At 50.2% G+C, this 23,128-nt stretch overlaps 1 protein-coding gene and 1 long non-coding RNA gene across 8 annotated transcripts; one reads left to right on the top strand and one right to left on the bottom strand.

Annotated features, from left to right (window-relative positions):
- Window positions 1-1,975: 1,975 nt before the first annotated feature.
- MMP7 (matrix metallopeptidase 7) lies at window positions 1,976-10,317 on the top strand. 3 transcript variants are annotated; one of them, XM_047693015.1, is made up of 6 exons: window positions 1,985-2,171; window positions 4,880-5,106; window positions 5,186-5,334; window positions 6,519-6,647; window positions 8,322-8,483; window positions 10,000-10,317. In XM_047693015.1, exons 1-6 carry the CDS (start codon window positions 2,064-2,066, stop codon window positions 10,026-10,028), a joined length of 804 nt encoding a protein of 267 aa, XP_047548971.1. In that variant the 5' UTR covers window positions 1,985-2,063; the 3' UTR covers window positions 10,029-10,317. The 3 variants fall into 3 exon arrangements, with proteins under 3 accessions (XP_047548970.1, XP_047548969.1, XP_047548971.1); XM_047693014.1 differs by lacking the exon at window positions 10,000-10,317 and having other exon boundaries at window positions 1,976-2,171; window positions 4,880-5,028; window positions 8,322-8,659; XM_047693013.1 differs by lacking the exon at window positions 10,000-10,317 and having other exon boundaries at window positions 1,979-2,171; window positions 8,322-8,659.
- On the bottom strand, window positions 6,700-22,859 carry LOC125079422 (uncharacterized). Of its 5 annotated transcripts, XR_007121119.1 has the most exons (5): window positions 22,542-22,859; window positions 22,281-22,402; window positions 20,527-21,389; window positions 8,583-8,910; window positions 6,700-8,412 (listed from the first exon to the last, which is right to left on the bottom strand). It is a non-coding gene; the product is annotated as an uncharacterized LOC125079422 (long non-coding RNA). The 5 variants fall into 5 exon arrangements; XR_007121116.1 differs by having other exon boundaries at window positions 22,281-22,859; XR_007121120.1 differs by lacking the exons at window positions 22,281-22,402; window positions 22,542-22,859 and adding an exon at window positions 21,826-21,960.
- Between the last annotated feature and the right edge of the window lie 269 nt (window positions 22,860-23,128).

Raw genomic sequence — 23,128 nt, 5'->3', positions numbered from 1 at the left:
CTCATAGAGACAGGACGCAGAACTGAGATTACCAGGGGCTGGGAAGACAGGGAGGGAAGAGTTCCCATGTCATGGGTATAGAGTTTCTGATGATGATTTTAAAAGTTCTGGAAATAGATATGGGTGAAGGCTGCTCAGTATCGTGAATGGACCTGATGCGCCTAAACTGTGCAGTTACTATGGTGGAAATGGTAAATGTGACAGTATGCATATTTGACGACAGTAAAAAACCATGATTTTCCTTTTTGACAGCAACCGCCACCCTTTGCTTACAACATGACAAACCTGATAATGCTACTTTGTTCCTTTGAAACATTCCTTGACACTGTTTAGGATAAAGTCAGACGCCCCTAGCAGACAAGACTGGCTCCTCACAGCCTGATTCCAAACTCCTTCCCCAGCCACTCACATCCCAGCAATGCCAACGGCTCGCTCTTTGTCATGGGTTCTTCCCTTCCCAAGCGTTCTCCTGTCATGCCAACCCCGGGGGAATGCCTAGTTGCCCTCTCACATCCAGTTAAAATGTCAGCATCTACATGATCGTTCCTCAGTTCCCATGGGAAGGATTAGCTGTTCCCGTCCTTGGTAGTGTTACCTACTACAGGCAGTTTCCCATTGTACAGGGGGTCCCCGTACCCCCATCCTAGAGCATAAGCTTCTACAGGCGGGGATGGGGACTTGGTCCTGTTCACTCATTTCTCACTAATTACAATTCAGAGGAACAAGACAAGAAAAGATTTCTTTCTTGCTCTCCAGAAGTGACTAACCAAGACAGTAACCCAAATTTATTCAAAATATTTGTAGGGGCACCTGAGTGGCTCAGTGGGTTAAGCCTCTGCCTTTGGCCCAGGTCATGATCTTGGGGTCCTGGGATCAAGCCCCTGCATCAGGCTCTCTGTTCAGCAGCCTCCTTCCCCCTCTCTCTCTGCCTGCCTCTCTGCCTACTTGTGATCTCAGTCTGTCAAATAAATAAATAAATAAAATCTTTAAAATTTTTTTTAAAAAAACTTATAGTATCTGACAGTCTTTGAACTACTAAAATTAACAGAAACAGAAAATATAATATCTAGCTAATGCCTTTGAACTTTAATTCAATGCAAAGATCACAGAAAAACCTCATAAAACCTGCATTAGCTGATCCAAATCGTGAAGTATTTATTTCCTCTATAAACCTGCACCGAGCCCCTGTTACCTTCCACACGCTGACCGGAGATAGGAGGTTCTCAAGCAGCGCTGAACCGTGGTGATACAGAATTATGGCATCTACACAAAGAGCCAATTTAATTTCCTGATCTAGAAGATTGGCTTTTGCGAAGTCATGACACCCAACCTCCAGATGATTTAGGATATATTTAAATAAGTAAATTTTTCAGCTGCAGCGTATCTGGCGTGTTTCCCATGATGTAATACAGTTCGAAGCCGTGGGACTCTCCCGGGAAATGCATTACATGAAGGCACACTGGACAGGCGGCTCTGGGTGGGGAGTCGGGCCACTGTCACCGAGCTGGGACATCTGGGAAAGAAGTAGATCTGTCGTCTCAGCTTCAGCTTCACCTTTGATAACAATAAAGGATTTGGACTCAAATCCTGACTTTGAGACTATTACAGAATGCTTTGTAATTATTTGATTATTTGTGTGTCTTAGGCGCTTTTTCATGCATTTCAAATTTTTTTGAAAATTCCTTTAAGACACATGTTACAAGAAGTCCCAGATGACGCTTTCCCCAAATGTTAAATTGCAAAGGCCTGTCTGAGCAGCAGTTTGATTCTGGCAAATAAAATGAGTTAAATTTATACAGCAAACAGGGTGGGAAAAAAAAAATACCTTGAGAGGCAAATACCTTGTGTGCTTCCTGCCAGTAAGGGCATAAAACTTCCTTGTTGCCGTTAATGAAAAATAACACTCACTTCCAAGGTTCTGTAGACATTAAAAAGAAAGAAAACAGTCCAGTGAGTCACCTGTTTCCACACGCAGGGCTGAGAAGCTATATAAATGTCCCCAGCGTCCGGCGGGACTCAGCCGATCTGCCGTCTGTCCAGAGGAGACATCAGGGACAGCAGCCATGCGGCTGACCGTGATATGTGCCCTGTGTCTGCTGCGCAGCGGGCTGGCCTCGCCGCTCCCCCGGGAGGCAGGGGGCATGAGTGAGCCACAGTGGAGACAGGCTCAGGTACGTCCCTGGCCCGCTCCCCTGGGGTGGGGGCTCCCCGTCTCACCGTCAGCATGAGGAGGTGTGATTTTCAATGTGGGTAGTTTTTCTGACCATATGCATGTTTAATCAAGCAGCTGTTCTGAGCAGGCTGATGGGGGGCTCCGTCAGTTAAGCGACTGACTCTTGGTTTTAGCTCTGGTCATGATCTCAGGGTCATGAGATCCAGCCCAGCATCGGGCTCCATGCTCCATGGGAAGTCTGCTTGATATTCTCTCTCTCCTTCTGTGCACAACTGCACACATTCTCTCTCTCTCTCTTAAAAAAAAAGGGGGGGTTGCCTTGGTGGCTCCGTTGTTAAGCGTCTGCCCTCAGGGCATGATCCTGGGGTCCTGGGATTGAGTCTGGCATCAGGCTCCTCACTAGCTAGCGGTGAGTCCGCTTCTCCCTCTCCCCCTGCCATTTCCCCCGGACTGCACTCTCTCTCGCTCGCTCGCGCTCTGACAAATAAACAAATAAAATCTTTTAAAAATCAACAACAACAACAAAAAAAAACAGAGCAACTTCAGAGCCTGCCCAGACTGGGTTCGCGTCGCAGCTCCTCCTGCCTTCGCTATATAGACAAATGTGGGGGTGATCTCACCCCCCTCTGAGCGTCCGTGTTCCGACTGGAAGTTGGAGATGACATGGGATGCTGTGGGGACTTACTCGGAAGCCAAAGCAGGGTTCCTGCTCAACAAATTGAGGTTGTTAATGTTGTTATTTATCATGACTCAAGATTCTTTTTACAGAGAGCTGCGTGTTGCCATTAAGGTGGGGACTCCCGGTAATGGAGAGGCTTGAAATCAGAAAACACGGTAGAGATTCCTGGGGGCCCATGCCCAGCTGGTGGGAACCATAGGCAGGTGTGAAGTTCTGATTTTGCCCAATGGGGACAGTGATACTGTGTGATTCACAGCTCACGGGATTCTTCTCCTGAATAAGGAGGTGACAGTGCCAACTTCTATGTATGTGAAAATCATAGACTTAAAGTGCTTTAACATATCTTATATCATGGAAACTTCAGCCCTATCCCAGGAGAAAGATGCCAAAGTTATGATGAGTCACATACTTGATGATGATAGTGATAGGAGTCAAGGACAAGTTTTTCTGGTTCAAAAGCCATGGTCTTTCCAATAGACTCCTTAACAAGCAACCTAATAAGTAATGAATATTTGGTAAAATAATGGGCTGTTGACTCCTAACTGTTGTTCAAAAACTTAAGCTTTAAGCATAAGAAAAGTCTGCTTTTATTTCAATTAACTCAGACTTTGAAAAAGTCCCAGTAATCTGTTAGATTGAACTATATGGGATTACTGATATTTGATTTTTTTTAACCTACAAAACAGCAATTTCATAAAGTCCAATCTAATGGGTTCTCCAAAAGGGGCACATTTGCAAGCGCGCTGAGTCCCGTTACTTCCTGCACATGTTGCCAATAAACCAGGGAGACGTTAGCTGGGTTTAACAGAGGCAGGAGAATTTATATCAAGAATATAAAAAGATTTCTTCCAAAAGAGCATCTTTGTAAAGCCTGGAGCTCAGGAAGAGATAAAATGACTTGTTTTCAAATAACAGATTGATCTTTAATTGTATGGATGAACAGTGTTGTGTTGAAGAAAACACAATCCCTGGGACCCTGAAGAGAGAGACCAATAGGACAAAGGTCACATTTCCGAGCGTTTCAGGGACAAGTAACCTTACGGCCTAGCGCACGGCATGCGTGCTCAACAACACCATCATGCATTCTACGGCCCTCTCCAGCGTTCCCATGAAACGGGCTTTGGAAAGAGAACGAGTTCAAATACAGTTCCTCTCGGGGTGACCTTGCAACTTTCTCCTTTGAGAAAGTGCCAAGGATCCAGGGGCACGTGGGGTGCCCCAGGGAGACCTGTTGTGTCCTGCAGCCCGGGGGACCGGCAGTGAGGGGACTCAGGCCAGCTCTGCGGCTAAGCTCATATGTGGCCCTGGGCACATCATTCAGCCCCGTGAGCTCTGCTCTCTTCGCCTGGAGAATATGCACAGTAAACGAAATAATTTCATAGTATCCTTTTCTGAGACTAGAATCCTCAGACCTGTTCACCTCAGCGAGGCGAGACCTCTGGCGGATCTTGGAGGTGGCTGGGTGCCAGGGGCCTCCGGGCAGGCTGCGTCCTTGGGGTTCGCCCGGTGCCCTTCCCACTTGGCTGTTACAAGCAAGTCTGTGCTTTATGAAGTGTACCGTGCATTTCTCTGCAAAACATTTACCGGGAGATGGGCCTCTGGGGGGCTCAGTGGGTTAAGCGTCGACCTGCCGCTCAGGTCATGATCTCTGGGTTCTGGGATAGAGTCCTGCTTTGGGCTCTCTGATCAGCGGGGAGTCTGCTTGTCCCTCTCCCTCTGCCTCTCCTCCTGCTTATGTGCTCTCACTCTCTCAAATAAACTCTTTAAAATAAGAAAAATCTTATTAAAAAAACATTGAATGGGATAAAAGGGAAATGGAGGGACCGTTTGGCTCATGAGATGGAATGCTGATGCGTCCTTATCCATACTGAATTTTCTCCCACTGATGCACACTGTTTCCCTCGTGGCTACGCAACCACCTTCACACCCTGGCTCGAGTCCGCAGGGATCTGAGGAAAGACGCACAGGCTTCTGTGATCTAAAAGGAAGACAATAAAGGTGACAGACCATCCCCCTCTCCCCAACAGGACTATCTCAGGAGGTTTTATCCGTCCAACTCAGAAACGAGGGAAGCCGACAGCGTCGAAGCCAGACTCAAGCGGATGCAGACGTTTTTCCGCCTGCCCGTGACGGGGGTCCTGACCCCCCGCCTGGTGGAAATAATGCAGAAGCCCAGGTGTGGGGTCCCCGACGTCGCCGACTACTCCCTCTTCCCAACCCAGCCGAAGTGGAATTCCCAAGTTGTCACCTACAGGTGCGCACCCCGGGGCTCGCCGCGGCAGACAGCCCGGCCCTCCTCCTGAGGCCAACGCTGTCCTCTCGTTCCCTGTCAGGGTCATATCGTACACGCGAGACCTGCCGCGGTTCACCGTCAATCAGCTTGTGGCAAAGGCTTTGGCCTTGTGGAGCAGGGAGATCCCGCTGGCCTTCCGGAGAGTGTTAGCGGGGACGGCAGACATCATGATTGGCTTTGCAAGAGGAGGTAAGGAAGGTTGAAGGAAGGTCGCTGTGGGCGGCCCTGCATGTTCCTGGGAGCACATTCCTCTGCTCAGGACCTTCCTCTGTGCTCCACATAGGATGTAGGGGATGTATAGTGTATTGTGGTTTATTAACGTGGAGCCACTGTTGGTAGCAGAGATGCCAAATGATGGCCCGTGAGCCAAACCTGGCCTGCCATCTATTTCTGTGCATGAATTTCTATCCTTTTTTTTTTTTTTTTTTTTTTTTTTTTTTTTTGTGGGCAGGTTCGCATTCTGTGGATAAATATTTAACAGAATACAGGGATGGTCCTTCATCGACCCGTTATCAATGACTGCTTTGGGGCTACCATGGGAGAGTTGAGGGATCGTGACAGATACTGCTGAGCTGCTAAATCCTAAATTATTATCTGGTCCTTTACAGAGAAGCTTTGCTGACCCTGTGTGTAGCGTGAATCCTGGTAGACGTATACATATGTACATACGTGCATTTACAGAACAGTTAAAATATGACTAACACCCTCATTAAACCAAGACACGGGTTACAACTTCCGAAAGCCCTCAGGGTTCTCCCCATGGCCCGTTGCCAACACCCTCAAGGGGGTAAGAAAGGAGAAACTGAGAGCATTCAGATCACGGGATTTAAGGAGCTAAAACCCACACACGCCGCTGCTAACTGCTAGCTTTTTAGGTGCACGTTTAAAGACAAGTGTTCTTTGGGGGTCTGTTCTGTTGGACCGCCCAGGGGCTGCGAACTCAGCCGACCTGTGAACTTCGCCCACAATACTGACAACGCCCCAGGATGTATCCCAGAAAGCCCTGATCCCGGCAGCCCGTGTCCGTCTGGAAATGGGTGGAATCTGTTGGATTCAGACGGATCCCACCGGGTCCGACTCAGACAAGCGTCTGCATCACGACGAAAGCTCTAACGGGACTCGCAGGGACCGTCTGCGCCTGGTCCTCCCAGACACTGTCCGCGTTTGCGCTCCCGCAGGCAGGAAGCCTTGGGTCTGTGGGGTGGGCAGGGCTGAGCCGCGGTTTTGTGAACGAAAACCTGCCTGTGGCCGGCACCGCACACGGACCTCGCCCCGCACCGGGCTGAGCGTCGCAGCCGCTGTAGTTCCTAAAGCACAAGGTAAACGGCCAGAGGTGGGCTGGCTCACAAAGGGCGACCCCCGTTCTCTTTCAGCTCACGGGGACTACTACCCGTTTGACGGCCCGGGAAACACCCTGGCCCACGCCTTCGGGCCCGGGCCGGGGCTGGGAGGGGACGCGCACTTTGACGAGGACGAGCGCTGGACGGACGGCAGCAGGATAGGTACAGTGCCCACCCTCTCCCGCCACACCGTGGTCGTTTCTTTTTTTTTTTTTTTTAACATTTTATTTCTTTTTATTATGTTCAGTTAGGCACTGTATAGTACAGAATTCGTTTCTGACACAGTGTTCAAGGATGCGCTGGTTGCGTGTAACACCCAGTGCTCAGCACATGTGCCCTCCTCAGCACCCATCACCACCCTGCACGGTGATCCAAACCCCTAGACCAGTGTGAATTCGCTAATTGCTTTTGTTAACGGTAATTACTGACCCATAGTTAACTGCCAATGACAGTGTGCATCTAATCGCATTACTTCATTCCACGAGCTCACTGTGCTGTGTAGACAGAGGATGGAAGGCAGTTGTAGGCTCAAACCACACTGGGGTCAACCAGCTGTGGCAACGCCAGCCACTCACCCTGTGTCTTTGGTCAAGTGATGACTTCTCTGAGCCGGTTTCCGTCTATGAAGTGGGACCGTCGTTCCCTCCTCCTGGGATTGTGGTGGGAAGTGAATGACATAATGTGTGCACAGTGCTTTACAGTGTTGGGAGCACATGGTCATGCAATCAATCAGAGGTCTTTCCAGTTCCCAAAAGTAGGATTTTTTATTGGAGGAGGAGGAGGAGCAGAGACTATGATATTTAAGAATTGTGCACAAGTCTCAGGCCATTCTCTGTTGTTCAAAAGGAAGCCAGGCACCATCTTTGTCACCCTGCAAAGTGGGAGATTACAGAATCCCCCGAAAACTAACAGAAGAAAGCTCTGGTCTAAATACCGCTAAGTGGAGGAGGTTCTAACAGTCAGTTAATTAGATAAGATAACGTGGCTGCTCCCTGCCCCTGAGCTAGAGATCCGTAGGAGTGTCTGGTCGTGGGAAGTCACCACCACCGCATTGTCTGCTGTTAGCTCTGAGCCTTGTGAGGTGGTGACCAGGGCTCGCTCCCACATCCTGCGTGTCCTGCTGGTTCCGCTTTCTTCCCTCTCCGGGTGGGCTCACAGAGGGTCTCTGGTGTCTGCCCACTGTCAGAGCTCTGGCCACACTGCTAACTCCCAGGCTCTTGCCTTCTGCCTTCCTAGCACAGCCCATCTGTGAATCTGAGGGAAGATGATTCAATCAATCAGAACCAAACCTGGCGTTGCCAGGAGACCCTGCCTTGCTGTCCTGGCTTCCTCAAGGCCGATTGTCTCTCTCCTCATGCTCAAAGTCACTGTCCGTGAATAGCCATTATTTTCCAGATACTGGAAAGCTCTCAGGAATATGACAGACCTACACAGTGGGAGCAATTATCTCTGATTAACACGAGGAACCAAGACTCGGGAGGTCAGGTCATGTGTCCCAAGTATCCAGCTAGTGAGCAGCAGAGCTGGGCCTTGAGCCTGGGTCCCTAATGCCTCTGAAGCCTCTGCTTTCCACTCCAGAAGACGGCTGTCTGGGGGAATGACCTTAGAAAAACAGCACGTTTTTGTAAAAGCAGACGGGGTGATGAGATCAAAGCACTACGCTTTGAGGCTCCTTCTCAGCCCTCCACTCGTGGGGCCTAGACTCGAGGAGGTGAGCGGCAAAGGCTCTGAAGAGGTGTGCGTTCCTGCGGTTGTCTCGTTTTCCCTCGCGCGTCACGTGTGACGTTGTTCACTGGGCTGCTCTAACGGTTCCTGCGTGTCACTCTTGGGTTGCAGGAGTTAACTTCCTGGTCACCGCGACCCACGAACTTGGCCATTCTTTGGGCCTCGGTCACTCGTCTGATCCCAATGCCGTCATGTATCCAACCTACAGAGTCGGAGAGTCCAAGAATTTCAGACTTTCACCAGATGACATCGAAGGAATCCAGAAGTTATACGGTAATATTTACGATTTCACATCCCTCCTCCAGGCGGGCGTGCCTCAACAGGAAGGGCTGGGAAATGGGTACCCGCTTGGAAAAGCCTGTCCAAACTTACGTCTAAAAGCCCACTGAGGGGAGAAACTCGAGACCTTAGCTCCTGAAAACAGCCCCAGGCTATTTTATACGTTGTTGGTTTACATATTCAGTAATACAGTATCATTGGGTGAAATCAGGTAAAGGATGCGAGGGAGGTATTTTTTGTCCCCGATCTGCCACTCGCTGTTCTTTCTGGCTCAGTACAGATGCCTTCGGGAGTGTCCCCCTGGGGCGATGGGCTGAGGGTCAGAGCGCCTTCCTCCCAGCTGCCCCAGGGTCTGAATGATAACGAGAGCCGTGAAGGTGCTTCCGAACGGCAGGACCGTGCCCTCAGGAGACGATCATTCCTAGAATAAATGGATTTAGGAGATCAGTCCAACCTAGAGCTTACCATCAATGGTATTTCCTAAACTGTGTTCCTAGAACATTAAATAGTCCCCCAAGACAATTCCCAGAAAAGGAAGCAATGGGAAAACAAGATCAAGAAACAGCATCTGCTGTATTTCGGGCGCAGGGGGTGGTAATCATACCCGCCAGTCCAGTTAACCGCAAGCTCCCTAGATTGTATCCTCTTTCTGGACCGCGGACTGAGCCCTCGCAGAATAGTGAACCCTTCCTGGAGAATACCACGTACCCATGCCTTCAGGTTGTGACTCAAACTGCCTCTGTTGCCCAGAAGTTGATGAAACACTGACAATTGTCGACAAAGTTATCACCAACAGAACAGAAAACAGTGCCACTCCTCCCATAAATCCGCAGCCCTCGTGGGATCCCCTGTGGCCTGTGTCACTGTCCCAGAACCCTAAGAAAGTGAGAAAGGGACCCCAAAAGGGACTGACTAGATTTCACAGGAAGCAGATAGACCAAGGCATCAAATTCTTAGGCATCAGCCCAGAGGGCGCCCCAGTCAAACTGGGAAAGGGGTAAGTTCTGGACAAAGGGAAGCAAGAGGTAATTAAAAGCTTTTAAATCGAGTGAGGACATGCACCCCGGGAGTGGTATGAGCGGAAAGTACACATTCCAAAGCGTATGATTCACCGCACGGGTGTTCTTTCCAGAATCATACAAATAATAGCTACAGTGCGTCTCGCACGGCGCGCGCCCGGCCTCTCACAAGTCCTGCTCACGTACAGGACAGCCCAGGGAGTCGCTGGTCCCCTTGTCGTGCTGGTGGGTGAGCTCCAGTCGCGAGAGCCGGAGGCCCACCTTACCCAGGGAGGCGCGGCTGCTATTCAAGACGCTCGGCCCGGCCGCGCTCCACCCAGCGCCACCCTCCCCGCCACAGTGGGCTTCAGAGCCGCTGGTCCAGCGCAGGAAAGCGGGCTCCGGGGACAACAGACCGTACCGCCTGTGACACATCCTCTGTTTTCAGCGTCTCGGGATGGTTTTTGTGCGTTGTCGCCCATGTTGGGCGTTCGTGTTTTCTCTCTCAACAGGAGACAATAGCAATTCAAGGAAGAATTAGGAACGTGGGGAAGAGTGGACGTTCATTCCGTGGTTCCGTGGCTACTCCCCAGCCGGAGCGAACGCACACGATCCCCAAGCTCCGTTCGGCCCCTCGTTCGTCCCTCCCCGCGTCCTGGCTAGTTTCCACCCGCCTCGCTCTCCTGGGGAAAAGCACGAGAGCCTCCTTCCTCCATGACTTTCCTCAAGAGCTTGCACTTGGTCAGTGGTAATAAATGTTAAATACACAGATAAATAAAGTTTTTACTCTACGCAGAAGGATTTCTATCGGGAAGGACTGGGTCTGTGTCAGAGAGGACACACGAACGAAGACCTCCACATCATTTCGGGTCTTCAGCTGCACCTGTCCTGTCCCCGGGCGGGCAAGGAGTGAGCTCTCTCCATCGGCACAGCCCGAAGGTGCCCAAGTTCCCCTTTTCCTCCTGGCCCAGGCTTTCCTCCGAGTCTTCTGGGAAGCCCGGTTCTTCCCACAACAGGCATGTAAATTCCCAAGATTTTACATTTCCACACTTGTGGCTGAGTCCGGGCCTGATGTCACTGCATCTCCCTGACCCGGCCACACTGGGTTCCCTGTCCTTGGCCCAGGGCCAGCCCAGACGTCAGTCCCACCCTCCTGTCTTTCACTGTCTCCCAGCTCGTCCAACAAGGCCCTACTGAAGACCTGCTCAGCAGTGGCATTGCACATTGCTCCAAGGAAACGGCATTACCCACCTCCCTCCACTCCTCCCCCTGCCCGAGCATCACGGATTTGTCACTGACTGCCCGCCTGCCCCGGCCCCACACTCCTATCCCCATGTCTACACCCCATTCCTTCTCACTTCTCCCAGAAACCCATTTTCCTGACGTCCACACAGCTCTTTCTGCCCTCAGAGACTCGCTAATGCGTTTCTGTGGAGAAGCACGTTGGGTAGAGGGAATCAGCGAGCTTGAACATGAGGCAGTGGAAATTATCAAAGCTCAGGGAGAAAGGAAAAAGGGTAAAAAAAAAAAAGTGAATGGAACCTAATGTGCTGTGGGACGGCATCAGGCACGCTGTGATGGGAATGCTGATAAGAAGGGAGGAGGTTCTTCGCATGAAGGATTGGGATGGGGGGGTGTCTGTGGAAAATGTCCGTACCTTCCCCTTTCGGTTTCACTGTTTCAGTTTCACTGTGAACTTAAAACTTCCCTAAAAAATAAAGTCTTAATTTTAGAAAAATAACCTTATAGATTAAACATTAAATTACAATCTGGAATTTTTTTAAAGTCTGTGAAATTGACAAACATTTAGCTAGACGGACTAAGGAAAAAAGAGGCAAGGCTCAAATCACTAAAATCGGATCTGAAAGTGGGGACGTTACTACTGATTCTTCAGGGAAAAAAATTACAAATAAGAGAGCTCTGTGGTCAAGTAAATGTCAACAGATTGAATAACAGAGACTCAGTGGACAAATTCCTAGAAACATCAAACCCACCAAGATTAAATCCTAAGAAACAGAAAATCTAAACAGACCCATAACGAGGAAGGTGATTAAATCAGTAACTGAGACTCGTAACGAGGAGGGTGACTCAGTCAGTAACTGAGACTCTCCTGAAAAAGGAAAGCCAGGGCTGAAGCCTTCACCAGTGAATTCCACCAAATTCCTCCTTTAAAGGAGGACTGACACCGATTCTTCTCAATGTTTTCCCAAAACACTGACCAGGAAGGAACACTCCGTTATTTTACAAAGCTAGCATTACCCTTATATCAAAGCTAGACGAAGACACGACAAGAAAAGAAAAGTAGACCCATATTCCTTATGAAATTCATGCAGAAATTCTCAACAAAGTACTAGCAAACCAAATTCAGCAACATAGTGAAAGGGTTATGCACGATACAAGGAGGATTTATTCCCGGGACGCAAGGATGTTGCAGCATGATGAAAATCGATCAGTGCGATATGCCACATTAGCAAAAAGAAGGGGAAAATCTCATCATCATCTCAACTCATGCAGGAAAGCATTGCACATTTTCCAAACCCTTGTATGATAAAAAAACACTCAGCACACTAGGAATTGAAGGAAACTCTCACAACATAAAAAAATTATGAAAAATTCACAATCAACACCATAGTCAGTGGCAAAAGACTTAAATCTTTTCCCCTGGGATCAGGAACAAGATAAGGATGCCTGTTTTTGCCACTTCTACCCAACATCCTACTGGAAGTCCCAAGCAAAGCAATTAGATAAGAAAAATAAAAGACGTCCAAAATGAAAAGGAAGGGGCGCCTGGGTGGTTCAGTGGGTTAAAACCTCTGCCTTCGGCTCAGGTCGTGATCTCAGGGCCCTGGGATTGAGCCCTGCATCGGGCTCTCTGCTCAGTGGGAACCTGTTTCTCCCTCTCTGCCTGCCTCTCTGCCTACTTGTGATCTCTGCCTGTGAAATAAATAAATAAAATCTTCAAAATGAAAAAGAAGTAGTAAAATTATCTCTGTTCACAAGGATAAGATCTTATATACAGAAAACCCTAATGATTACACACACACACACACACACACACACACACACCTGTTAGAACTAATAAATTTGGCAAAGTAGCAGGATACAGAGTCTACAACCAAAACGTGGTTGCTTTTCTGTGCACGAACAATGAACAATCTACAAAGGAAATCGAGACTACAGCGCCATGAACAATTATATCAAAAAGGATAAAATACTCGGGAATTAAAGACAGAGGTGCAAGAAATCAAAGGTAAATTAGAGGGAAAATCCCGTGTTTGTGGACTGGAGGACTTAATGTTGTTAAACTGTCGAGACAACCCAAAGTGATCTACCGATTTAATGCAAAAGACAAAAACTTGGGCTAAAATTCATAGGGAATCTCAAAAGACCCTGAAGAGCAAAAACAATCCGAGAAAGAACAAAGCTGGAAAAGTCACACTTCCTGATTTCAAAACGTACTTAAAAAGCCAGAGTCATCCCGCTGGATGGGGCCGGGCAGGTTAGGTGTCTGCCTTTGGCTGGGGTCCGGATCCCAGGGTCCCAGGCCCCCTGCTCAGTGGGCAGCCTGCTTCCCCCCTCCCTCGGCGGCTCCCCCTGCTTGTGCTCTCTTGCTATCTCTGTCACTGTTTCTATTTCTCTCAAATAAATAAATGAAATCCTTAAAAATAGATAAAACTGCAGCATCAGTTAAAAAAAAAAGAAATGCCGCAAAGTTCACGGTCATATTTTAAAACTGCCACACGGGGTCGCCCTTTCTCCTAGGAAACCGTCTACCTTGACCTGGGGTTGGGTTCGCTGACAGAAGGTACACTTGCTGCACGGAAGGAGCGGGTAAAGTTGTCCTCTCGTACAAGGGACTATCCTCGGCCATCAGAAAGGACGGACACCCAGCTTGTGCACCAACGTGGATGGACTGGACGGGACTGTGCGGAGTGAAGCCAGTCAGGCAGAGAACAAGTATGCTATGGTGTCACTCACAGATGCAGCATAAGGAATAGAGCAGAGGACCGCAGGGGAAGGAGGGAGGACTGAAGGGGGAGAAATCAGGGAGGGAGACAAACCGTGAGAGACTCTGGACTCCGGGAGCCAAACTGAGGGTCTCAGAAGGGAGGGGGCGAGGGCTGGGGTAACCGGGTGGCGGGCGGAAGGAGGGCGCGTGATGTGATGAGCTCTGGGCGATACGCGCAGCTGCTGGACTGCTGCACACTCCGGCGGAAAGCGGTGGCGCGCTGCAGGTCGGCTCGCTGAATTTAAATCAAAAATAAAATGCCGGGGGCACCTGGGTGGCTCAGTGGGTTAAAACCTCTGCCTTCGGCTCAGGTCATGATCCCACGGTCCTGAGATCCAGCCCCGCATCCGGCTCTCTGCTCAGCGGGGATTCTGCCCCCTGCCCCGCCTGCCTCTCTGCCTGCTTGTGATCTCTGTCTGTCAAGTAAATAAATAAAATCTTTAAAAATAAATTAAATGAAATGCCGTAGGGACCAGCAAAAATAAGTCCCGGTTGGTCCCCTCTTTGCCACCATAGCCCGGACGCCAATGCCCCGGCTAGCAAAGAGAGAATCACTGTCACTGCTTCAGTGCCAGAGAGACAGAGGACGCTACGGAGCACTCCCCTGGCGACCACTGTTTCTCTGGGGACGGAGTTTATGCTTTCTGCAAGTATGGAAGCGGTCAGGCAGCACCAGCCCTGCCCGCGTCGTCACTGATCTTTCTGCATGTGAGAGAGAGAAACTCCGGCTTGCAGGCGTGGAGACGACAGTGACCTGCCCTTCGGCCTGACCTCCAGCTAAGGGACAGCCGTGACCTACTGGGCAACTTCACCTGGTGAGGAGAAACACGGTGTCACCACTACCCACGGACGATGGGTTGAAGTTCAGGAAGCAGCACAGGCTTTTATCCCTGACACACTTTCCTAGGAATTAGAGACTAGAGAACCAAGACCGGGACCGTTGTCGGTTACGAAGCAGTCGTGGACTTGCCCTCACGGACTTTGATGACGGTGATCATCGAGCTTGTAGTATGGGCTACGCCTACACTTGGAGACGCTTGGACAACTCCCTCAGCATCATTCAAACACCTTCGATAGGTTTCCTCTTCCTCCCGCCCAAGCGAGCAAATCACCAAGCCCCGAGAAAAGCAAGCAACTCCATTGAAAAGTTAGGGACACACATGATGGGCTGGAGTTCCATTGGAACTTAACCCCTACTCCACTCCCTCAGTTTCCGTGTAACTAGATCTCACACCGGAAGAATGCACCTCCGACTGCGTAGACAGCTCTCAACCTACAGAATCATTCTGGTACAGAAACCGTGCTGGGTCGAATACTGCTATAAGCGTCTCCTCCTCCCCACCCCCCAACCCCAGTGATACTGGTGGGAACGGTGCAGTTCCGGGCAAAAAAGGCGGAGTCCCTGTCTGCACCGTTGGGAGCTAGAAGCGCAGTGATGAGCGTGATCGGCGGCCCTGAGAAGGTCTCTCACACCCACTGTCAAATGGGTGAATGGATGAATGGACGAATATTAATTCAAGTTAACTTGTTCAATTAAAATTTCATTTTAGACATCTTACAGAAGATGATGCTACAAACAGAGAAGGAGAGGCAGAACACGGGCTACTTTAAATTCAAATAGCTAAATGGTTTCTATTCAGCTTCCTAGGTATTAACGCCTAGGAAGATATTCACTATAAAAGTGGGCTTTTTCCTGAACGGTGGCCCCTTATGCATGGTTCGCTGGGCTGTTCCACATTCCAAGCACTCTGCTTATCTCCAGCTACACAGAAAACAAACCCAGACTCTAATGTCCTGAAACGACGACCGTGATTTACCACCACTCATAATTCTGTGGGTTGACCAGACGGTTCCTCTCCTGGCCTTGTTCAGGATCTCAGCCCTCTTGGGTCAGGCCATGGCTGGGCTGGATTGCCCCCCACTTGCTCATTCCCAAGTCTGCTCCTTGGCACAGACGTCGAGACTGGTACCTCTTTCTCCGTCCAGACGGTCTCCTTACGGAGTGGCTGAAGCCCTAGACGTACAGTTTCCAAGAAGCAAGAAGCAGAAGCAGCACTGTGGCCAACTTCCCTCTGTCAAAGCCGGGATTCAACGTCGGGGGAGACCAGCTCCGTTTCTCCATGGGAGAGCAGGACAGAGAACAGGAAGCCATCTTCAGTCTGTACCGCAGCTGACCTTGTAGGACTTCAGCCACCCTGGGAGGTGGGAAGGAGCCCCTCCACTGCATCAGAGAGGGAATTCTCATGGCTGCACGTGACGACACTGGGGGCTGAAGACGTGGTTGAGTCTCTGGTCTTTGTTATTGCTTCTCCAGTAAGACACGATTACGGGTATGTGCAGAATAAGACCAAACAAGATGACTTGACAGCGACTTTGGGTCTCGCTCGCTTGTCTCTTTCCTGTGCCTGAGTGCCATGCTCTTTGTAGAACTATCAAGCAGGCCCTTGCATTGCTTTTCGGCTGCAAATACTGTCCCTTTAGGGTTTCCCATCTTTACTGCCCACACAGAAAACACTCATTCCCTGTACAGTCTCGCCTACCCTTCTGTTCACGACCCAGACGATGATTCGGCCACGAGCGTGTGGCCCGGGCTCTGTCCTTCGAAGCAGACCCTACTCACCTGAGTGGACCACGTGGCGTCAGCTCCAGGCTAACTTGCTCTAACGACCCAAGCACTTTCTCTGCGGATGTGTCCTCCGCGAAGGCAGAGCGGTCCAGTAACGGCCTAGCCGCCGTAGTTCTCCCCGCCAAGTCCGAAGACATTCCACATTTCCCTCTCACAACATTACCGTTCCATGTTGAGGTTCTTGCTTATTTTTATATTTTGCCTGAGGTATGGATCCAATTTATTTTTTTCCACATAATGAACCAATTTTCCCTACAAAATGTTTGGATAACCCAAACCCTCACGGGCCTCTTTCTGGGTTCTGTTCTGTTCCTTGGGCCCCTTGCGCATTCCTAGACCCGTCCACGTCGTTCTTCCTGCTGTGGTGGCTGGTAAGTCTCACTAGGTCATAGAGTGAGTCTGTCTTTTCTTCAGTTTTCCTTTTCATGATTGTCTTAATCAGGAACAGGGAACTACGGCCCAGGAGCCAAACTCTCCGCACGGACTATTTCTGTGAAACAAGCTTTATTGGGGCCCAACCGCACCCACGTGCTCACACACAGCCACTGGCTGCTTTGACCACAACCGTGGAGCTGAATAGTGGCCTCCAGCCACAAAGCTTAGAATATTTAGTGTTTTTGCAGGAAAAGTTTGCTGACTCCTGGTCTCCGTTACTCAGGGGCTTGAATTCTTCCACGTCAAGTTTTGAAAAGGTTCCCAGTTCCGAGTTCTTGATTACAAGCAACAGAAACTGGTTCTACCTAACTTAACGTGGGGCAAGATTTACCGCAGGAGGCGTCAGAGTGCACCAGCGCTCCCAGGGGAAAGCCTAGAGCAGGGATGCTGTGAAGTGAAACGCCGTCCAAACTCTCCTGCCTTCCCGCACCGCTCAAGATTCAGAGCCCCGACAAGCAGAATGCTTGGCCTGAGCTACCGTCCCACACTCGCGCTAGCTTCCAAAGAGCGAGGCGTGTCCGGCCCTTCATCCACGTGCACAGAGAGGGGTAAGGTCCTGCCTTCTGACAAGACTCACTCCGTGGAGGGTTCATTCGAAATCTGAGCAGGACAGGATCTCCCCAATGGAGGCTGCGACTTTGCTTGAAATCGCATTAAAGTGGGGCAAAATTGTTATCTTTAAATACTGCACCCTCATTCACGAAGACAATTTATCTCACTCCTAATTCAGTGCTTTCTCTGCATCCTTTGCTGGAGTTTTAAATGTTCTTCTGGAATGGGCTTGTGAATTTTTGTCTCATAAGTCCTTGATATTTACGGTTTGATTATTGTTATGTTGGACACTTTGGTATTTTATTGTCTCTTCTTTGTTTTATTATGGTATTGAGGGATACTGCTGATTTCTGTATATTGATCTTATAGTATTTAAGCTTTTTTATTTCTTCTGAAGGTCTGTTGGTTTTCTTCAGTCTTGCATGTAAATATTTGCAAGAGACAATTTCATCTCTTTCCATCCAATCCGTATATTTCTTAGTATTTTTCCTGTCTTATTACTTTGACCTGAAGCTTCAGTCTCATGCAGAACATTATGTTACCATGTATTCTTGTACTGCTCCTGATCTTAGAACAAATGCTTTTCAAGTTTTTCCAGGTAAAAAGATAAATACTTTCTTATCCCGTTAAGGAAGTTTCTTTTTATTTCTAGTTTTCTGCTAACTTGAGTTGTAAATAAGATGCTTTTTTTTTTGCATCTGTTGAAGTGTTCCTAAGTATTTCCTTCCTCAGCTTGTTAATATGTGAAATTACATTAATAGATTTGTTTTCTAATGTAGAATTTTCTCCTTGCATTCCTACCAATTAATTGTAACTTATCACAATGTATTAATTTTTTGATCGTTACTGAATTCAGTTGTCTAATGTACATTAGGGTCCTTGCACCTCTGTTCACAAATGAGACTGGTGATCTACTTTCGCTGCACTGTTCTCATCAGGTTCTCACAGTGGGGTTACATCAGCTTCATAAAAGGACTTGACACTCGTATCGTTCTTAAAAATAAGGAATGAGGGGCGCCTGGGTGGCTTAGTGGGTTGGGCCGCTGCCTTTGGCTCGGGTCGTGACCTTGGAGTCCTGGGATCGAGCCCCGCATCGGGCTCTCTGCTCGGCGGGGAGACTGCTTCCTCCCCTCTCTCTGCCTGCCTCTCTGCCTGCTTGTGATCTCTGTCTGTCAAATAAATAAATAAAATCTTTTTTAAAAAAAATAAGGAATGATGGGGGCACCTGCGGGGCTCAGTGGGTTAAGTGTCTGCCTTCGGCTCAGGTCATGATCTCAGAGTCCTGGGATCGAGCCCCGCATCGGACTCCCTGCTCTGCGGGGAGACTGCTTCCTCCTCTCTCTCTGCCTGCCTCTCTGCCTACTTGTGATCTCTGTCTGTAAAATAAATAAATAAAATCTTTTTTAAAAAATGATAAAACTAAGTTTCCAAATCAAAAAGAGGGAGAATACTTAAAAACAAAATTCATTTCCAAAATTATGATTTGTTCTTTTAAAAAGTTAATAAAAATAGAAAAAACCGGCTGCGCATACTACCCAGCCTGCCCCAGGAGGGCTCTGCGTTCTGTCCTCTCTCCTGGCAGTTACCAGCAGCTGCCCCTTCCACCCACAGAACCTCACTGCTGGGCAGTAAATTACACGCAGTGTGAGCCCGCCGTACGGACGTGGGTTTGATGCTGCGTATTTGCTAGATGGTGTGACAGTCACTGGCCGCTCTGGGTTTCAGGTTTCCCATCAGCAGAATGGAAACTGGGGAGTTGGAGTAATGCAAGCTCCCTTATAATAAGCTCCTGACTTCTAAACAAAAGTTAGCTGACTGCAGCACCGTCGGTCGGCACCCCCGGCAACCCACAAAACGGAGCAAGGATCCCCACTCCCAGACTCAACACGACAGACTTCCAGAGCCATCTCGAGGCAGGAAGCACACATGAGGCCATGTCACTGCAAAATGATGGCTTTCTGCCCCGTTCCTGGAACGGAAGGCCTGAGACCCTTTAACGTCCTAAGAGGCGAGAGAGTGGGGAGCACCTTTTGTTCTAATAGTGGGTGCTTGACCCCAGTGTCTGACCTGGGGCTCCTAAACTCTTGTACTTTCCTGGGTGATGGGAGCACCTGTTATTTTTATGAGGTGATCCTGGGTGGGCTCCTTTTAAAACAGAGACAGTCATGATTAGAACCTCGAAACTTCAGCTCCCCACCACTCTCTGCAGAAGGGAGAGTCTGCCAACAGAGTTAATGACCCGTCATGCCCACATGATGAAGCTTTCATTTAAAAAAAATAAGTCGGGGGCTCGGAGAGCTTCCACGTCGGGGACCACATCTACATACAGGGAGGGTGACACATCCCAGCTCCAGAACTCCTGCACGTGTGGGTGTTCACACGGCTTCAGAGTATAATCTCACCCGCGTGTGCTTTTCTTCCTTCTCTTTGATGTATGAGAAAATGAAATGGAAATTCCAGCTCTCAGCTTTGGTAAAGTCAACCCTCCCTTCCCTGGAGCACAGAGAACCTGTTTTTCAAGTTAGGGATTTAAGGAACTTCCAACTTAGGGGAAAGGACAGGGAGAGGACTTTCCCACCAGGCCAGAGCTAAGCCAAAGGTGGTCTGGGGCTGCCGGGAGCCCGGCTCCACCAGATTCCTGACCCCGGGAAGCAACCGCACCGCAGACAGGAGATAAACTAGTACCCTGCCTGTGTCAGGGGAAGTGCCAGAAGCTGCCAGACCCGAGTGGAGTGGGCAGACGCAGGAGCAGGAGCGCCTAGGGACCCCTGTTGCCGAGCAAGGGCGTGGGGATGCCCAGGGTGTGAGGCTACGGGAAGGGCTTAGCCCCATGGACCGCAGCTGGACTCAAAACCAGGCTGATTCGTGGGCCGTGTTTCTCGCTGACCCACGTTCCTGGCCTTAGATCCGACCCGTGACGGTACATCAGCCCCCTGAGCCGGTGTCAACCTTGCACGTGAGAGGCCGGCTCCCAGAACGAGGGTCTCTCTGCTGACTGTCCTCGGTCACCCTCCCAGCCCTCCTTCTTCCCCTCTTGGCATCTTGGCTCCCACCTTGTCCTGATGTGCTTTGTCTTGGGAGAGAGACACGGACAGGACGCAAGGAGTGTCTTCTCCTCGGCTTTACTTTCCCGATGTCCTGGCAGGTCGCTGAGGAGAGATGGGACAGAACCCGCTGGTGTAGACGGCGCTGTCCACACGGGTGTGTGAGGACATCGGGGTTGCAGAGACAGGCACCAGCCAGGCAGCCGCACCTGTGCCCTCGCCCCGGGCCCCTCGAGTCAGCCCAGGCCTGTGTGGCAGGTGCTGAGAAGTCCCCAGCTCCCGGGAACTCCCTTCCCAGCCTGCGTCCTCGTGGCTTCCTCTCATCCCCAAGGTCAGCTCCTTCATCAACGCTCCCTCCTCTCTCCTTCCTCACCTCCCATCTTCCTGCTCCTTTAGCCTCTGCGGCCGCGATGTCCTGACCCAAGCGTCTGCACGACACCTACGACACTCTCTCCTTGCTTTATTGCATCCGTGGCCTCCATCGGACTGGACCCTCCCTGAGAACAAGAACACGGCCTCATTTTCTTCTGGAACGCAGGCAGTGCACTCAAGTGTCCAGCACATGATAAGCTCCATGATTTTTGCGAGGATGCACGAAGGAATAAATACGTAAGGTCGGTCGCCTTCCCACATGCCGGATGTGCCCTCAGACGGTGCACACACCTGCGTGTCCCGGGTGACCGCCTTCCGTCCGTTTCCGCCCGCTGGGAATTAGCGTGCAGACTAGGATCATACACCGTTTTGTTCCTGGCTTCCATGACCTCGTTCATGAGGTCTGTTCTGCCAGCTGAAGTCCTCCGTATCTCTTAAAACCGTAATGTAACCGTAACGTAAATGCTCGTAAGGAATACCTGTCCGTTTCTGCGCTTACCTGGGCTGGCCTGGGGATAGACTCTTCGTGGGAGGGCGCTGGTCCCAAGCCGGGTGGGGGCTGCGGGACCGGAACCCCCCAACCGTCAGTACTGTCCAGCCAAAGACGCCGGGAGTGCACCTGTTCCTGCGTCCATGGGGGCCTCCCTCAGCGCAGCCGGCGACACTCTAGTAAGAACTGATCAGAAGGGACTTTCTGGGGATGGGCTGCGGCTTGCCTTGGGTCCTCCTGAGACGTGGGGTCCTGCCCAGGGCTGGACGCCATCAGCAAGCGGGGCGGCTCCGTGACTAAGCAGCAGATGGACGCAGGGGTAAACAGAGTCTGAAGCTTTCAGTGGCCAGGAGTCTGTGGCCACTCGTCTGTAGCTAGGATGGAAGCACATTTTGGTTATTTCTGTGGTTTGGACATGTTCCTGTTTTTGTCTGTGTTCAGACAAGGTCTCGGAGCGGCCCAGTCTATGATGTTCTATTACATGGTTTCTGTTCCTCAGCAAGGCCTCTGGCAAGCCGGGCCAGCCCCCAGGCCTGCGCTCTCACCTCAGGGACGGCCCACATTGCAGAAGGTTGGCAGCGCTGGCCGAGGACAGACCAGACGTGGGAGCTGCCGTCTCCTTCGTGATCTGGCGGTCCCGTTCCGACACCACGCCCGCCCTGCACCCGGGTCTGTGCTCTGGACGTCTGCGTGGGCCTCAGGAATTTGCATTTCCAACACGGCCTGGTGCTGCGGAGGCTGCCAGACCTCATGTGGAAACCACCCAAGTCGGTGGAGTGTGGGGGTGTGTACCGGGAAGGAAAGACCTACCGTACTTAGCGGCATTCCCAGGAAAAAGTCTGCCCCTTCTGGAAACACTGGGTGCCCTTAGGACACTGGGCTATGCTGCACGTTTTCCCAGGTCAGGTGCCCACTCTCCCAGGGGAAGCTTGCAAACGAAGATTCTCTCCAACGTATAATTTGTCCAGATCGTTGACCAATAAGTTTGTCATTAACATCAAAGTAAAATCTTTTTAAATCATTTTCTTCTTTTAAGATTTTATTTATTTATTTGACAGAGAGAGATGACAAGTAGGCAGAGGCAGGCAGAGAGAGAGGAGGAAGTAGGCTCCCCGCTGAGCAGAAAGCCCGATGCGGGGCTCGATCCCAGGACCCTGAGATCATGACCCGAGCCGAAGGCAGAGGCTTTAACCCACCGAGCCACCCAGGGGCTCCTCATCAAAGTAAAATTTATGTGTAAATAAATAATGAAAGTATTCACTGACCCCAGCCGTGGTGGACTCCAGGTACCACGAGGAAGGGAACCAGACACGCTCTTCTCATTCTCTCCCGCACATAGCGCGGCCCTGATGCATAGGTGCTTCCAAACACCTGTGTCTGGAATGTTCTAGCAGACAAAGGAAGAAATCCGAGAGGTCATGGACGTTGCTGTGACTGAAGGTCAGCGACAGGGGGCTTGGATGTCCAGACAAGGGCCATGTGGAAACCCCAGAAGATTTCCGTTCTCATCCACACCCAATACAAACCAGGAATGAGACACACTGGCAACAAAAACGATGCTATAACTTCAGACTGAAGTGACAGGAGTGTGATGCTCGAAAGAAAGGACGCTGACAGGGGAGACAGTTGTGACCTCTGGCCCAATATTCCAGATGCTAAGCTCAATTCGGGGGGAAGTGATCTTCCCAGATAGACCCTCACCCTTTGGTTCTGTTTATACGTTTTTCTTCCACCCACAAAAATCCTTCCCACCCTATCCTCCAACTCCCCGTGGTCCTCCTTGGAACTCTCCCCTGTGCCACCATTCCAGTCCCCACAGCCCAGCTGATTTCTATTTCCCCCAAGCCCCTATTATGATGTTGTGGTACCTACATCTTCTACCGAATGTGTTCACTCTTTATTTGCATGTCTTACTTAGCCAAAGCATGTAAACTGCAAAGCACTGATCCAAAGCAAGTGGTTTTGATTATTTTTGGTTATGATCTTCTAAAGGCCAGTGAGATCTTTGTCATTTCTTTTCTTTTCTTTCCTTTTAAACAACACCCTGCACCGAGCTGGCGGCTCTGGGAAAAGAGCGGAAGTTCGTTGTCTCACGGTCGACTCCGATGTGCCA

This window comes from Lutra lutra, chromosome 10 (genome assembly GCF_902655055.1).
Source record: "Lutra lutra chromosome 10, mLutLut1.2, whole genome shotgun sequence".
Taxonomy (NCBI): domain Eukaryota; kingdom Metazoa; phylum Chordata; class Mammalia; order Carnivora; family Mustelidae; genus Lutra; species Lutra lutra.
This window is presented reverse-complemented; position numbering and strand designations above follow the sequence as displayed.

Bases quoted from the DNA above. Each gene is read 5' to 3' on its own strand.
- MMP7 (XM_047693013.1), top strand. From the start codon at position 2,064: ATGCGGCTGACCGTGATATGTGCCCTGTGTCTGCTGCGCAGCGGGCTG. The intron at 2,172-4,879 runs GTACGTCCCTGG...TCTCCCCAACAG, and splicing joins CACAGTGGAGACAGGCTCAG to GACTATCTCAGGAGGTTTTA. The intron at 5,107-5,185 runs GTGCGCACCCCG...GTTCCCTGTCAG, and splicing joins TCCCAAGTTGTCACCTACAG to GGTCATATCGTACACGCGAG.